The sequence below is a fragment of the Vicia villosa genome, linkage group LG7, assembly GCF_029867415.1.
Source record: "Vicia villosa cultivar HV-30 ecotype Madison, WI linkage group LG7, Vvil1.0, whole genome shotgun sequence".
Lineage (NCBI taxonomy): Eukaryota > Viridiplantae > Streptophyta > Magnoliopsida > Fabales > Fabaceae > Vicia > Vicia villosa.
The window spans coordinates 86,342,262-86,360,116 of NC_081186.1; the positions used below are offsets into that span (position 1 = coordinate 86,342,262).

Here is a 17,855-nt window from a genome sequence, read left to right on the forward strand (position 1 = left end):
CGAGTTACTCTTTGGTTTGTATTTTTTAGAGGTTGGGAACTTACGCCTGAATGGAACCCTTAAGCAAGGGAGCTCCAAGCACTCGAACATCCCTTAAGCAAGAGAAGTTACAAGCTTCCATTCCCTTTTTATTAGTCAAATTATTTATTAGTCATTTTTTATGAGTTTTCTTGGTATTTTTTATGGGAGTTTATTCAAGTATTTTTAAATGGATTAAAGTTGAAAAGAAAAAGAACTAGCCTAAGAAAACTAGCCTAATATGAATGAGGAATTCTACTTATTATTATCAGGGTTTCTACCTAAGGTTAGGATTTAAAAGAAGCATAAAAAAATAAAGCGCTAAGTAGAATATTGAGAATAGCATAAGAACAAGTCAAAATATAGCACAAAAGTGAATTAAGAGTACTATTATTTTTTATTGATTTTATGAAAGAAATGAGTTCAAAAGATTAATGTCAACAATAACTAAAAATCTAACAAAATGTTAAAAAGTTTTATTGATTTTATTGTCTTTTAGAACCTAAAAGGTATAAAAAAACTAAGTGAAAAATCTAAATCTACATGAGAACAGGGAGGTGTTAATCAGAAAACATGGTGTAGATAGGGAAAGGGCGCAGCAGCCCAATGGGATAAGCCCAACGGAGTTTTGTTTACAGCATTTTTCACATGGCGAAAAAAACGAGACAACGGGCCAGGGGGTGCAACTAACAACTATGGCCCAATGGCGTTTTTGGAGTTGCTGAGTTTTGTCTGCCAAAAAGAAGCATGGGCCAGGGGGTGTATGCAAGCAATTCATGGCGTAGCCCAAGCTTATTCAGATTTTATGTTATTTCTATTATTCAATGAATTAAAAAAAATAATAAATAAAAAGAGACAAAAGGGAAATTAGGGTTACCTTGGCCGCGGCGTTCCCAATCCCTTCATCTCAGACTTTCTCGTTCTTGCCTCTCCTTCGTGAAAACGGCGATGGGCGGCGACTTCATCACCTCTTCCGGTCGAGCTCTAACAATCCCCGTCGCACAGTCAACACGTATCCACCGTCTCTCCTCTTCCTCTCTGTGTTTTTAGTTTCCTCCCAAACGTTTTTCCCGTTTCGAATCTCCTAAGACAAGTCTGGTTCGAGATTGACGAAGACGAAGAATGAACGGAGCAATTCGATATCCAGGTAAGGCGTCTTTCTTTTTTCTGATTACAACTTCATCTCTTCTCTTCTCACATTCCTTCGCGTTTCTAAATTCGTTGACGTTTTTGAATCGCAGATGCGCGAAGCTTCTGAAAATGATGCGTGTTATTGATTGAAGGAGATAACGATTGAAGATGCGGAAGCGTGATAGGAAGATGATGTCGTTGCGTATCACGGATGAAGATGTATGGTGATGCGCGGTGTTTATTGACGCAGATTGAAGATGATGATGCACAGGTGTTGCGGATTGAAGCAAGATTGGTGATTGATGATGCTGACCGTGGTGGAGTATGGAGATAGGGAAGATCCACTTCTGGTTTTTGAGGTGAGTTTTCAATTATGTTATGAGTTTGTTACTCCCTTCTCCTCTTCTCATTTTCTTGTTTAATTTCTGTTGATGATGATGATGAGATTGAAGGAGGTGGAAGATGAGTGTGAGAGAGTGATGATGAAGGTGGTGATGAATGGCGTGGAGAAGATGAAGATGGATGAGAGAAGAATGTGAGAGTGATGGTGGAGAATTGTGGTGAAGTGTTGGTGAATGAGCGTAGATGGAGAATGAATGGCGTGGGTGGTTATATAGGCTGAGGGGATGAAATGTGAGCCTTAGGATTAGCTCGGTTCTGTTATGAAATGAACGGTGAGGATTGAACGGTTTTGAAGTTAGTTGAGGGAGTGGAAGTGTTAGTTCTGTTAGTGTTGCTAGGAATAGTTAGTTATGAACTGAATGTTAGTCGGTTAGAGATTGTTAATAGGTTTTCTGTTAAGAATCAGAGGGAACTGCTAGGGATTTATGATGGTTAAAAAAGTTAGTTACCAATTGTTTTGGTGGTTACAAAGTGGTTAGGAAGCAGTTAGGTTGTTATTTAATAGGTGATTTTTGTAACTGTTTTTTTTGGAAGTTAGTTAAGTCTACTAGGTTAGTTATAGGTTGGTTAGAAGTGTAACTAATTCTGTTATGGACAGTTGAGAGTTGGTTAAGTTAGTAGTGAGGTTAGAAGCAATTAGGTATATTTCTGTTGTGTTATGGTCTTATATAGAGAAATTGGTTAGGGATTCTTCTGTTAGTGAACTAGTAGTTAGGCATCAATAGGAAAATTGCCTTTTTTGAAGGGACTCAGTGAGGTTTGGTTGTGCTAAGGGGTTGGTTATATTCGGTTCAGAGCTGATTGTAAAGTGAACTTGTATTGATTGCTGAATGGTTTTGATTTTATGTTGCAAACTGATGCAGAGCTGGTTGAGTAGTTTGATATGATGCTGTGACTGAACTTTGGCTTGAATAATTTTGTGTATGATCAACTGTGCTGAACTGAATGCTTTCACCCTTTTTCCTTTTCTTTATGCAGAATGGATGCATGTTTGTAGCAGGTTTGGCATGTATAGTTTGGACTGTTTGAATGTGCAGCTTCAATATTTGAGTTCTATTGCAGGGAGTTTCATACTGAATTTTGGCTTGAGCTTAGATGGTATTGTATGGAGTTATGTCATCTTCTTTGGCAATGCATGGAGCAACATGAATGTGAAGTGGAAGGAGATGAGATTAGAATAAATGAAGGGAAATAGATCCCTTAGGAAGTCAACAGCTGCTATTTTGTACATTTTCTTATAAATCTTCCATTTCCATGTAATGACCTTGTATTGAGATGGATCCGGTATTGATTTTGAAGTAACATATGGCATGCTTTGACTTTGAATTCTAAAGTACCTTTCCCTCCAAAATATTCATATATTTCTTTCAACTCGCAACTTGAATATACATCATAAGACAAAAGCCTAATACAGTCCATTATGGACTTTGGTCAAAAGCTGAAATTTTGCCACATGTCTTCAAAAATTGAAAGTGACCCGATATTGTCTTCAAATGAATGAATCCACAAATGAATGGCTTGTATTCCAGGTAACCGGATGAGCCAAACCTTGAATTGGAAAATAAACCAGATGAAACTCGAACATTGTGATGATCCACATAATAATCATAGGTACAACCTTGAAAATCCACTAGTTGACACAAGCACAGTGAAATGAACCTCAATCCATGACCAGTTAAAAGCCTCAATAGAAACAAGCATGTACGGGGTATGAACTGCAAACCATGTGAAAAATCAGCTCCCTCTATGACCATGATCCCCTACCATGTTTATTGATTAACGATGCATGTTATGTTAAATGAATTAATGGAAGTATGCAGATGAATGCGATGCTTAAGTCAGTTAAAAAAATTAAGGGTAGGACAAATTTAGGGTATGACAACCTTCATTTAGCCATTTAAGCCTAGACTTTTGAACGAGCATGTTCTCCTTTATTCTTAAATTTAACCAAAATCTCTTGTTTGCCCCTCTCCTTTTCAAATTAGCCTCTCCAAAGAGTTCTTCCGAAGCAAATTCCAACACCTCATCACCCAAATTTAACTCTCTCACACTATCTTCAACTTCCAAATCAAATCTCCCGAACACATTTTTATTCCACCAAACCAACCTATCTTTCAATCTTCTCAACTTTTCTTTAAGGACAAAATCACCCCTACCCTCCACAACCATATCATTCCACTCTTTCTCGACAAAAGGAAGAAAAGAATACAAAGAAAACCATTCGTTGTTAAACTTGAACGGTTTTGGTCCCCAATTAACATCATCCATCACTAACCACACCGGGCTATGATCCGAAATATCTCTCTTACCAATAAGTTGCCCCACCACACCCCACTTGTTTACAATGCTATTTGAAATCAAGAAGCGATCGATTCTACTCATAGCTCTCCCATCACCACTAAACCACGAAAATCTCTTTCCTTTACAAGGAACATCCACCAAACCACTCTCCCCAATAAAGCCTCCAAACAAATCGGAGCCAATGTCACCTTCGTAATTCCTCCTACCCTTTCTTTCACTAGAACTTTTAGTAGCATTGAAATCCCCTCCAATAATCCAATCCCCATCACACAACCTACGTTTCAAATCTAACAAATTTCTCCACAAAACTTTTTTCTTCTCCAAGTTACAAGACGAATAAACGTTTACCACATAATACACCCCTTCCTTCCACACCACTTTGTTCCCCAAAAAACCTTCGCCTCTAAAACTATAAATAACCTCCACCCTATCCGTCCTCCAAAGAGAGATAATTCCTCCCGACAAACCTTCTGAATTAGAAAAAGAAAAGCCAATTTCCGAATTACTCCATAAGCTTTTGACGACAAACTCCTCCGTATTTGATAACTTTGATTCTTGAATAAAAAACATATCCGCATTACCCTTTTTTATTATGTCGGTAATCCTCCTTCTTTTAAGAGCATTACCACACCCACGAACATTTAAGGAGCCTATAATCATTTGATACCGTTTGTGAACGCCGACTCCGATTCCCTTCTCTCAAGAGCCACCGAGGATTCACCAACAACACACTTATTATAACACTGCCTTTTTATATTTGAGACCCCCAGTGCTTCAACCGCACCCTTTAGTCTAACCTCATCGCCAATATCAACTTGTTTCCACTGAGCAGCATTATTTCTACTAATAATAACATTCTCAGCAGAAGAAACACTCTGGGGCAGCTCCATTATATTAGATGTTACACCGTTCACAGCCCCTGGGATTGATTTTACTTCCTCCAGACAAAGAACACCCTTCTTCTTAGAACCCACCGACTTCCTCTTCCTCCCACTCGACTTCAAACTCCTAAACTGCATCCTGCTTAGACCACCCCCAACTCCAACATCTTTTTAAATTTAACTTTCCTATTAACCGCCCCCCTAACAGGACCCGATTCACACACCCCCACCTCTAATTCCTTGCCCACAGAAGAAGAGAAATCCACCGAATCGGAATCAACAACAGATGCCGCCACAATAGAGTCAACCTTCGCCGCTGAAATCGCGTTGTCGAAAACCCCTTCCAACCTATCAACTGCAGTAGGCTCTGCCCCTCCCAAACCCTTGACCATAGCTCCATCGCCACTGAAACTGCCGCCACCTCTTGCATCCTGAACCGCCACTTCTAACACCCTCCCCACCTCACCAACTTTTCTAGACACCACCGCTTCATCGCCCTGACCCCTAACAACCTCCGCCTTACCGAAATCATGATCCTGCCTCGCCGAAGAATCCATACTCTTCTCCGAATCCAACAACAAATCATCAGACCACAAATCCTCTGACCCAACCGATTCAGACGAATCTGAATCCACACACCCAAGAGATGGAGCTCCTGCATGGTGCCCGTGCAACACACGATGTTCCTGAAAGATAACCAAACCAAACCTCTTGCCACCAATTACAGCAACAACATTAACAGGGATAACCTTTGTCAAGCAAACTTTCACCTGGATTCTCGCCATGTCCAAACGACTCCCATTCGCTGTACTGTCATCAACTGAAATAAAATCGCCGAACAACATAGCCAGAGCCTCAAAGAATTCAGAGTTCCATGCTGACAATGGAATTCCAAACACATTCAACCACACCGCTCGGAACGGATCTAGCTCCTCTTCCTTCCACTTATACACCTCTGAAAACCAGTCACACCACCATTTCTCTCCGTCCGCCAAAAACTCCTTCAGAATGCCCTCCTCTTCTTCCTCCAACAAGCACTTAGTTGCTCCCATCGGCGAGACGCGAATGGCAAAGAAACCCGCCCTCTCAATCAGCGTTTGTATCTTGTGAGCAGAACCAGGGCATCTGAGAACACCTACTAATGCTTTAGAAAACCTCAATCTCGTCTCCTCCTTCGGAATGAAATTGATAGTCAAAGCATCCTGATGAAACTCTCGCACCGGATTGTTGGCCACAACATCAGTAAAAGACTTGTAACCCCTGCTGCCATCAAAACTATTCCACGCACCACGACCCCCAAACACTTGCCTACGCACCTCCTTCCCCTCGAGAACCTCCGGCTTCCCCATATCTTTCTTCCCCAAAACAATCGGTTTTCTCTCAAACCTCGGCACATTGGCATGGATTTTCCTCCCTTCGATAATCACATTATCAAGCTTCACCGCTAACAGACGTGCGTCCTGAACCTCCACAAACCTTGCAAAGCCAAATCTCTTCCCAACACTGTTCCTTCTAGGAGAAACGACGACCTCCACGACCTCACCTATACACCCAAACAAGCCACACAGATCCCGCGCTTTGCATCCATTTGGAAACTCCGACACAAAGATCGAACACAACTTTTCTTCTGCTTGAGTCTTCCGCGCCCTAAAAATGTCCCATTGCGGAACCCAATTCCTAAACGCCCGTTTATGAACAAATTGCCACTCCCCACTGCTTGGAAATCGACCACCACTCATGGTGGCTGCGACCGGAAACCCCACACCCAAAAACCCTGACAAAACTCTCTCCCCCCTCTCTCTACTTTCTCTCTCTTTTTTTGAATGATATGGATTTTCTAAATAATATTTATATTACTTTCAAATGGAACATTCATTTCAAAAATATTTCAGACAAAATTTAAATAATTTTTATTTTGATTTTCAAATATACAATTCAAAAAATATATAATATTTAACATATAAAATATAAATAAAACTTATTTTCTATTTTTCACCCATGTTTTAAGTAATACATATTTCATAATGTTTTTAATCAAAATAATATTAGACTAATTTAAATATATTTTTAAAAATTGTTATAGTATTGTAAATAAAATTAAAATTAATAATAAATTTTTTTTATTTTTATAAATGAAATAGGAAATATTTATTTAGTTATTGTTCAGTTGTCTTGCAATATCCTACATCCTTATATAAATATAAGTTTGCACAACAAGTCCAAACTAAATCCCGCACAAAGATGAATCTACTTGCCACTTTCAAGTTGATCATGTCACCTCCATAAGTGGGATAATATCATGAAAATATGTTTTTAATAAATAAATAAAAAAGTTAGGTGTAATGCATCTTTTGATCTTTTAATTTAATTTAAGACTTCATTTTGATTTTTATTTAATAAACGTTGTGTTTTAGTCCTTCAAAAAACTATTCGATCTGTTAGTCAAGTTAGTCTATTATATTAACTTTTAACCTTAAATATCATAGGTGAAATAATATTATTGAGTATCCACCATACACATTATTATTTTTAAATTTTAACCATTTCATCTTTTAAAAAAATATCATACGGTTGGAAATTTATAATTTAATGAATGTAATGACTTATCAACACATAATATTTTTTATATAACTTCATATTCCTCCCTTGTCTCCTTCATCATCACATTCATCAAAATTTATCTAATACCTAAAAAAATTAAAATTAAATTAAGAAAAATTTAACTTATATTTTATCCAATAATTAAATCTCTAATATTTTTAAAAACGCTGCTGGAACACCTACTAAATTTTTCCTATATATTTCAGAAGATATCCTACTTTGGATTTTACCCAATTAAAACCTTTTCAACATTATTCACAAACATCTCCATTATGCGACAAAGTGACAAAGTTGGAAGATACACTTACTTAGTTTACGCCCGGGTGTATGGACAGCCACAAAAACGCTGAAGCTTCCATTAAAAACCTTGAAGTAAAGTTGGGCCAACTAGTCAAACAGTTCTGAAATCTTCCAAGTAACACATTTCGTGCAAATACAAAGAATAATCCAAAGGAAAACAACAATATTGTTGTCAAGGTTGATAAGAATGTTAAATCTAAGCAAGTATGAGCAGAAGATTCTAAAAAAAAGAAGTGCAGGATGAAGCCTTCCAGCAAAATTTGAAGGACCTACCCAAGAAGGAAGCTGACCCTAGAATAGTAGTATTGCATGTCTCTATATGTAACATGGAAATTGGCAATGTACTTGTTGATTTAGGAGCAAGTGACAATATTATGCCACTTTCTGTGGTAGCTAGAATTGGGTATATGCAAGTAAAGCCATATGCAAGAGATCTGGAAATGGTAGATAAAACATGCAGGAAACTGGTGGGAGCAATTAAAGATGTACTGATATTGGTTGATACCTACTCATTTTATGTAGACTTTGTGATACGTGATGTCAAGGAAGACCCAAAAATTAATGTCATCTTGGAAAAACCTTTCATGAAAACTATGAGAATGCTCGTGGATATGGACAAAGAAGAATTCAAGGTCAGATTAAACATTGTGAGATAAATTACAAGCTAATTAGTGTCACGTGACACCAATCACTGTAAAGCTACTGACGTTAAGCAAGCACTTGTTGGAAGACAACCCAATTTTAGTGGCCTCTTAAAATTGGCTCATGAATATCAAATTTTGAGCAAAGTATGGCTAGGTGGCAACATCAAGCGCAAGTGCTTCATAGTGAAGTCAGGGTTAGCATGCTAGTCAAATGGGTAGTGCGAGATATGAGAAAAGACATTCAATGACACAAGGAAGACATGAATGGTTAGAGTGTCACAATAAGATAGGCGCGTTGGACGCAAGAACAATGACCCCAACGAGAGCCTCCGAATTTTACTTATAAATTAAAGTTTTTAGTTCAGTGCAAAAAGAGTTTTGGTGGATCAGAGGAGTACTATAGAATTGGAGTAAGTCCACTCTAGTCTATTACAAGAGGATACAAATGGAAGTCATAAGGCAGAACCGCTGCTTAGGTAATATGGCAGATCCCAGTTTCAAAGTCAACTTCTCTAAAAAGGCTAGTTGTTACGACAACCACGTGTAACCGTAGCTAAAATTTCTATTATTATGGTTATATGTAGTCATTATATTTATGTACTAAATAGGTTATGACATTCTATGTAAATCTACTCATGCTGTAATATTGGTGACTCTTTAATCTTAATACTTATTTTAATTTTGCAACCTAAAACTTATTTTCATGGTGTGACGTGACACCGAGAGGTCCTTTCCATTACTAGATCCAAGATAATCACCTATTGAAGTTGGTTTGTCTAAGAGCTGTAATAAGTTGTTTTGTACTTCTCTGAGATTAAAGTGTTATGTATCTGTTTATGAGTTGCTTATATGAAGTAAATGTGATATCCCAAATGCTTGTTGATAGTTTTTAAAATACTCTGATTTCTCGCATGATATTTTCAGGTAAAATTTGGGGTGTTACAATGACAACCACTTGTAAGTGTAGCTAAAATTCCATTGTAATGGTTTCATGTAGTCATTATATTTATGTACTAAATAGGTTATGTCATTCAATGTAAATCAACTCATGCTCTAATATTGGTGACTCTTTAATCTTAATGTTTATTTTAATTTTGAAATCTACAACCTATTTTCATGGTGTGACCTGACATCGAAAGATGCTTTCCATTTCTAGATCCAAGATAATCACCTACTGAGTACTAATCTTACACATATGTATTGACACAATGTCCACACGTATTGTAGCAGGATCATTGTAGAGTCTCGCTACTTTATGACTATTAAAATTTAATGGTCTATTCGTTAATAGTAATTATATCGTTCTATTGAGAAATACGCTGATCTCACGGCGTGGAGATCGAAATGAGATACGAATAAGGGTAACATGTGGTAGTATTATACGCTAAGTAGAGGAACATATAATTGACCTATAGATTTCCATGAGAGATACGTAATGTTGAAATCTACCCCCAACAAGCATTCTCACTATTAACATCGAAATCTTCAACATGACTCTTTGTCATTTATTTTCCATTATTTACTTTTTCGCTTCACATTAAACATAAAGCCTTTTTCTCACTTAGAATAATATTCACTATTATTTTGTCTTTAAAATTACCTGTGTCTATAGATACGATAATTGCAAATCTTACTTTTGTTGCACATGCAACAATTATGGACATGCAAAGAAACACAACTATTTTAAAATTACATGACTAGTATTCAAATTCATGGGATTGTTTTGAGAGACTGTAAGGATGCAATGATGAGGATGTTAAGATGAATATGTTTGAATAGGGGTGGCCAAAAGGCATGCCCTCCCTATTTAGGTCAGGCCTATAACAACCCGTCAAAATAGGCATGGCGGAGCGGGCTTTGTTGAGGGTCCAGGCCTAAAATCTTGCCATGCCTCGAAAAAAATGATTGCGGGGCAGAGGGGACCTACGGGCATTGTAGCTTTTAAGCCTTAAAATTGAAAAAATTTATGTTAATGTCTGCTAATAACCTGCAATAAAGAAAAAAGTGCGAAACGGGCATATATATTAGAGCGTGAGGGCCTAAAATCTTGGCTCGTCCAAAAAAAAAAGGCAAAATGGGCATACCCGGCGGACTGAGACCGTTTTGTCACTACAAATTTTGAGATGGTGTCATGATAGAAGGAATTCAATATTGGTACTTACGTTGGAAGTGGTTATGGGCAAGTTGGTTATAAGTTTTAGCATTATATCTGCATGAGTTAACTTTTATGAAAAAAAAATCATTTTGGAGGTTTCGATGAAGTTTTATAATTGGTTTGTTCTTTTCAAAACTCAACAGAAATGTAAAAACTAGAAAGTCACATTTTTTCTAAAGAGTTGTTTGTTTACTTTTTCATTTTTTCATTTATCTTTGATAAGTTGCATTTTAATCGTTCTTCGGATTTGATTTTATTATTTATTCTAGTACTTTCATTCCATTTTTGTTCTATTTAAATTTTGTTTCCTTTTTTTCTTTGTGTTTTAAGAGTTTTGAAGGTGCAAATTCATGATCAAGTGGATAGATGTTGAAGTAGAAAAGATACAAGAAGATGTTTGAAAACTATAGAAGAGAGCAGAGGAAGCTGCTCAAAACAAGGGGGCATTATGGTTTGACCGTAATGGCTATTACGACTGTAATTGCTACAACGACCTTTGGATTTTCAATGTCTTGTTGTTTCATTTATGGCCCTTCCACTTTTCAGACGTTTACACTCTGATTTTAACATCTTTAATTGTGAATTATGGCTATTTTATTTGGTTCAAGGATATAAAACACCATATGACCTCAGATTATACTCCTTGACATTTTAATTCTCTACACACTTTAACTTACTGCAATTTTACTTTCATGCATTTTACGTTCTTGCACATAATCTCATAATAGAAAGGTAAATGAGAGTTTACATGTCATAGGCGAAAATCTTAGTCTTAAATCTATTTTTATTATATTAAAATAAATCAAAATTATTTCAAACCAAATTAATAATTGTTTTAGTTAATTATATAATAAAATAGAAAAATTTGGTACTCCAAATAATACTTAACGAAACAAGAGGAATTCTTGCATGGACACGACCATAAATCTATTTCTTAGGCACAACCAATAAGAAGAGAGCAATTTTTTAATTTATTTTTATTTTAATTTTGTTTTTAATTGGATTCATGGGGTAGTTGAGATTATGAAGGAGAGAGAAAACTCTTAATTTATTTTTTAATTAATTAAAAATTTGTAATTGGCTGTGTGTAAAACAATTTCTTATATCCGTGTCTACCTAAAAATTTTCCACGAAATAATGCGTTATTACTTCTCTTGTATGACTAAACGTTTTAGACCAATTAATCTTGTGTATCTTTGCGATATCAGTCACAATTAATTAATTTGTTGCCGAATCTTTTGTTCTCGTATTATTCGTAAAATTATTTTTCGTAAGAGTTGGAGTATCTCTTATTTTTCACTTATTAATTATGATAATCTCTTCAATTATAAAAAAGAAATAATCAAGATATCGGAATAAACAACTTTTAAGACTTAAAAACAGCACCCAACGACTATTAAGCAACACACTTGCAAACTCATCAAAAAGATTTACCTAAACTCTCTAAATAACTAAAAGGATGAGTCTGTCGTTGATTAATGTCATAAATAAAGTTTTCTTTTTGTGTTTAAGTCTTAATCCCATGAATTTTTTAGCAAAAGATCAACAAGAAGATTTGTTTGTTCACCAATAAAAGACATTATTCATTTAAGGTCGCAATTGGTAAAGGAGATATCAACATCTAAATATTTGTGGCCCTCTCTGATTCCACATGTTAGAATTCATATAAGAGTATCTTTTGGTTACATTTATATAAGACTATTTGGCAAAAGAATTAATGAAAAATATATAAATTATCTGACAGCAAATCAATATATAAAGATAATGTATAAGTTAGTTTTTTTACGAGGATATTGCATAACTTAGATGATGGCAAATAAAATCACAAGTAAATATTGCACCGTTTGATAAAATATAAAAAACCACTAATTTTAACATATGAGTTAATAAGCTATAGAACTAATAATCTTGTCGGCAACAATGTTCACAAATCGCAAGTAATTTGTCTAAATCTTTGTTAACTTTAAATGATGATCGCTCCAAAATTGTATCCATAGAAAAAACCAATATACACTAAATGCATACATATCGTTAAATTTGCAAATAATTAGAAAAATTCAAATAAGTGGTTGACTCTCGCTGTCGTAGCTTCCAAATTCAACGTCAATAGTTTTCAAAGATAAATTGAATAGACTCCCTACTAAGTAAAAGCCATTTTAGAAAGTTGAAAAAAAATACCACCACATTTGACCAATCATTATGAGGTAGGGGTGATTGCAAATATGATGTTTTTCACTATGGTCGTGTAGTTGTAATTATATACTAAATGTGCTACATTTCATAACGGTTATTTTAAACAGCCGTTGTGATATTCTCAACGCATAACTTTTCACAAAGTTGTTCTAAACAACTGTTGTGATATACACACTGAGTTTATTATAAATTATGTGAAATGTTTATTTCGTCAATGCTCACTAAACATATAGCCTTTCTATATGAGTAGAAGATTATAATATGACAAATTAAGTTATACTAGAAGAACAAGAATTCTTCATCCCATTATCCGCATTTTTCTCTTAAGTAGTTAGTTTTTGTTGCAATGCTCCTAGTTCTTCAACCTCCTCTTCCTTCACCTCTAGTTCATTTTGCAAAATATTTTTTTATTTGGAAACAAAATTAAAAGTGGAGAAAGAAGGCGGTTGAAGAACTAGAAGCAATAAACTAAGTTCTAACCGTTAAGGAGCGAAATACAGACAAAGTATTGAAAATTTCTTTTCTAGCATTGAACAGTGTAACTTGTTTTTTAATATATCTTTATATACACTATACTCCCTCTGGTCTCATTTATAAGAAAAGATTCCATTTTTAGATACATTGAATAAATAATGTATTTAGACAACATATTGTCCAAATACATTATTTATTCAATGTATCTAAAAAGGGAATCTTTTCTTATAAATGGGACCGGAGGTAGTAACAAATAACGCTTTTCATGACGAAGTTTTAACGTCGTCTATTATTTATATATATATATATATATATATATATATATATATATATATATATATATAAACAATTTGTTACCTCGATTTTTATAAACACCAACGTGATATACTATTCAGGACATGTTTTGAATCCCAGTTAATACACTTTATGTTTTTATTTGTTAATAACTATAAAGTAAATGAACTAATCCTTCGATTTCATTGATAAACCGAGGGATAAAATAATCAGATTTTACTATAAAACACTCGCTGAACAAATTTTATCATATACTATCTTTTTTGTAGCCGTCTCACCGTCAAATGTATCATTTTTTTAGGATGGATTATAAAATTGAAAAAAATTATTATTCTACCTTGAACAAAATATTTTTTTCCAGCTTTTACAATGATGTTGATGTTGTTGTTTAAGGTTTTGAACAACTATGATTTATTTCTAAAAGCTTTTACTGATGGATTGCAAGTGCAGAAAACATATCTTCTATTTTATGATACACACTTGATTAGAAGTTGGATGCATTCCAATCATGCAAATTCTATATGCTAGCGAAAGCAGTGATAATCATAACATCAACAATCAATCTTGGTGAAGACATGTCTGACATTCAAGACATCTTTACCACCTTGTATGAGACCTGGATATGCTGCATTTTTTATATTCTAGGTAAACAATCTTGATATTCTGCAAAGATTTGTTGCATAAAATGTATTGTTGATATTATGGGTAAACAATGTAACCATTTAAAAAAAAACCTGACAAACCGAGGGGTTACAGTAAAATAGTTATTTTTCAAAAATGGTTACATTGTTTACCCAGAATATTAAAAATACATTGTATGCAACAAATTTTGTATGCGACCTGCTCGTGCTGTAATTTTAATATTTTGGATAAACAATCTGATATTCTGCGAATATTTGTTTCATACAATGTTTTTTTAATATTCTGGGTTAACAATTTAACAATTTTTGGAAAAAAAATTATTTTACTCTAACCCCTCGGTTATATATTAAAAATCGAGATGATAGTTAAGTGTTTCTTTCACTATTTTCATTCAACATCCTTAAACAAATATTTGTCGTCCGTATAAAGATTATCAACGCTCAAGAATCCATCATTAATGATCTGTGTAAAACTTAAGGGACGTCCATTATTTAAGTTCTCTTACGATATTGGAAATCTAAATGAAACATAAGGAAACTTGGAAGAGTTCTCTTCGATGGATTGCAAGAGCAAAATATCAACTGGGTTCAAGGCTTGTTCTATTAAATTTTTATATCGAAAATATTTTTGATTATTTATATTAATTATTTTATCCATTTTTTGAACAGAAACAAATTCATGCAAGATGATCCGTAGAGAATATCCTTTAACAAACCCTTATGTTTGTTTTTGAGAAAAGAGATTCCTAGTATTACATGTTGCCCAGAATATCAAGGAATTGAAGATCCAACATATGATCTTCATGGACAATTTTTTTTTAATAAGCAATTGAATATAAGATATCGCACTAGGGGTGCAACCCTTACAACAAAAAAACACTAGTGAGTTTTGTTACAAAGTAAAGGTAATTTATACCAATCATAAAAAGAAATCCTACTATGAGGTTCCCTATTACAACTCCACCTCCAAGAAAAAAACATGATGTTTGATATCACCTCATCAAAACTAAACAAACCGTTGTCAAAAATAATTGTGTTTCTTATCTTCCAAGTACACCAAATTAGAGCTATCCATATAGTGTTTAGGGTAGCTTTAATGTTGATGTTTATCTCCTTTTCTTGAATGCTTCCGAAGCTCTTGAATTCCTCTAAAGAGATCTTAACTTCATCGCCAACCACGTGTAGATTCTTTTCCAAGCTGCCTTAGTAACATGACACTGATAAAAAAGATGTTCCAAGGATTCTGGATGGGTAGAGCAAAAAATACAATCTATGGAAGTGAGATTAGACACACCTCTATTGGCAAGTTGAACTTTTAGCGGAAGTCTATTGATGAAGTATCTCCAAGTGAAAATATTGATCTTTGCCTGAATGGTAATCTTCCAAATAATATCCAACATGTTAATGATGGGAAGAGACCAAGCTAGCTCCTTTGCATTAGACACCAAAATTGAAACACTAGACACCTTAAAGTCTCTGTTAGAGGTGAGGTTCCACCGAAACTCATCCTTTGCCAAATTGTCTGGCACTACACCTTGTAATAGCGCTTTTAAATCCCTTAATTCTTCAACAACAACCGTGCCCATGACGGATGGAAATTGGTTAAAAGCGTTCGGTGTCGGAGAGAGGGAGACATCCGTCCCGAAGATGGATTCCAAGTTCCATATAATTACGCCATTGTTCCAAGAAATGATGTCACTCACCACACAAAGTTTGTTAATTGTACGATCAAACAAATGCGGAAAAGAAACACGGAGCGTTTGATCAATCAACCAACAACTATGCCAAAAAAGAATTTTATAACCGTTCTTGAACTCACAACTAACCCAATCGATGAACCCTTCACCCAAATCCTCCTCTTTGAAATCATTAAGAACAATGTCTCTCCACCATCTAGAGTCATCCCGATTTAGAAGATCCTTGCTAGAGGCAAGGACTTTTATCTTCGGGTTATGATACCTCACAAGTAAAAATCTACTCCATATTGCTTTGTCCTCCTTTAAAATTCTCCACTTCCATTAAAGAAGAAGAGATTTATTCATTTCTCCCACATCTCTAATGCCTAAACCTCCTTTTTCTTTCGCTTTGCAAACGTTCTCCCACTTGACCCAATGAATGCATCTTGATTTCACATTCCCACTCCACAAGAAGTTGCTTAGAAGGCTTCTTATCTCTTGAATTATTAAGTTCGGAGCTTTATAGAAGGAAAGTGTGAAAATAGGGATAGCATTAAGAACGGAACCAATAAGAGTCACTCTCCCTCCTATGGAAATGCTTCTTCCCTTCCACTTGGTTAGCCTTGATTTCAAGTTGTCAATCACTTCTTTCCACACTTTTTTATTGTATGCGCCTTCACCCACCCAAATACCAAGGAATTTAAACGGGAAACAACCTTTTTTGCAAGCTAAGAAGGTTGTTGCCGACTTGAAGTACCAATCTCCTACGTGGGTTCCAAAAATATTGCTTTTGTTAAAGTTGATCTTCAATCCGGAAACCAATTCAAATCCTCTCAACAACACTTTTAGACTCCAAAGGTTGTCATAAGTAGGTTCTCCTAGAATAATAATATCATCCGCAAATTGGAGAATATCCACAAAGTCCTCATCACCATACTTGAACGGTTTAAAGTCTCCCACCGTCACCGAATTCTTGGTTAAAGCGGTTAATCCTTCCATAGCAAGAACAAACAAGAAAGGTGAAATGGGGTCACCTTGACGTAATCCTCTTTGAACCTTGAAATCTTTTGTTGCACTTCCATTAACCAACACGGACATGTAGTTAGTAAAAATGCTATATTCCATCCATTTCATCCATCTTCTACCAAATCCCATATTCTCCAATATCCATCTTAGGTAATTCCAAGAGATAGAATCATAAGCCTTTTCGAAATCTACTTTAAGAAATAAGCACCCTTTCTTCTTCTTTTTAGCCCAATCAAGAATTTCATTGACCATAAGAACCCCACCCATCATGCTTCTTCCCGGAACAAAAGCGGTTTGGTTGGGAGAAACCAATTTATCCACCACACCCCTCATTCTTGCCGCTAACAACTTTGCAATGATCTTATAAATACTCCCCACTAAACAAATGGGCTGATATTCAAACAAGTCTTGTGGGTTCTTCTTTTTAGGAATAAGGGCTAGAAAAGAGGAAGTTATGGATTTGACAAGAGTGCCTTTGTGATAAAAGTCATTGCAATATTTCATAACATCTTCCTTTAGGAGACACCAATATCTTTTGTAAAACTCCAAAGAGAATCCACCCGGCCCCGGAATTTTGCTTCCATCACACGACCAAATTGCTTCCTTCACTTCGTTTTCCTCAAAAGGTTTCTCTAAATCCAAAGATTCTTCCGTAGATAAAGAGTTAAAGTTGACCCCCCTAAGCTCCGGCCTTATTCGAATGTCTTCTTTGAAGAAGTTTTTGAAATGCTTTCCTATAAACTCTTTAACATCATCTACCTCTTCCAATCTACCCCCCGAAGTTTCAATGGAGTAAATATAATTTCTTCTTCTTCTTTCTTTTAAAGAGTTGTGAAAGTAGCGTGTGTTATCATCTCCTTCGGAAAGCCAAAGTTATCTCGACTTTAGTCTAAGGATACCTTCTCTTTTATTCAAGTTGTCCCAAAAGTCCTCCGCCACTTTTATCCTTTTCAAAACCACCTCTTCCGGAGCGTTACCTGCAAAATAAACAAACAAGTTATCTAAAGAATGCAATTCTTTCCCATCTTTGTTGATTTTGAGATCTATCCACCCATAGATGTTCTTGTTCCACCAAGCTAACCAGTTTTTGAGAGTTTTCAACTTTTCCGTCAAACAAT

At 35.3% G+C, this 17,855-nt stretch overlaps 1 protein-coding gene across 1 annotated transcript; it reads right to left on the minus strand.

Moving 5' to 3' along the window:
* Positions 1-3,402: 3,402 nt before the first annotated feature.
* On the minus strand, positions 3,403-4,512 carry LOC131619583 (uncharacterized). The gene has a single exon (XM_058890668.1). The coding sequence runs from the start codon at positions 4,510-4,512 to the stop codon at positions 3,403-3,405; it is 1,110 nt and encodes a 369-aa protein (XP_058746651.1).
* Positions 4,513-17,855: the final 13,343 nt, after the last annotated feature.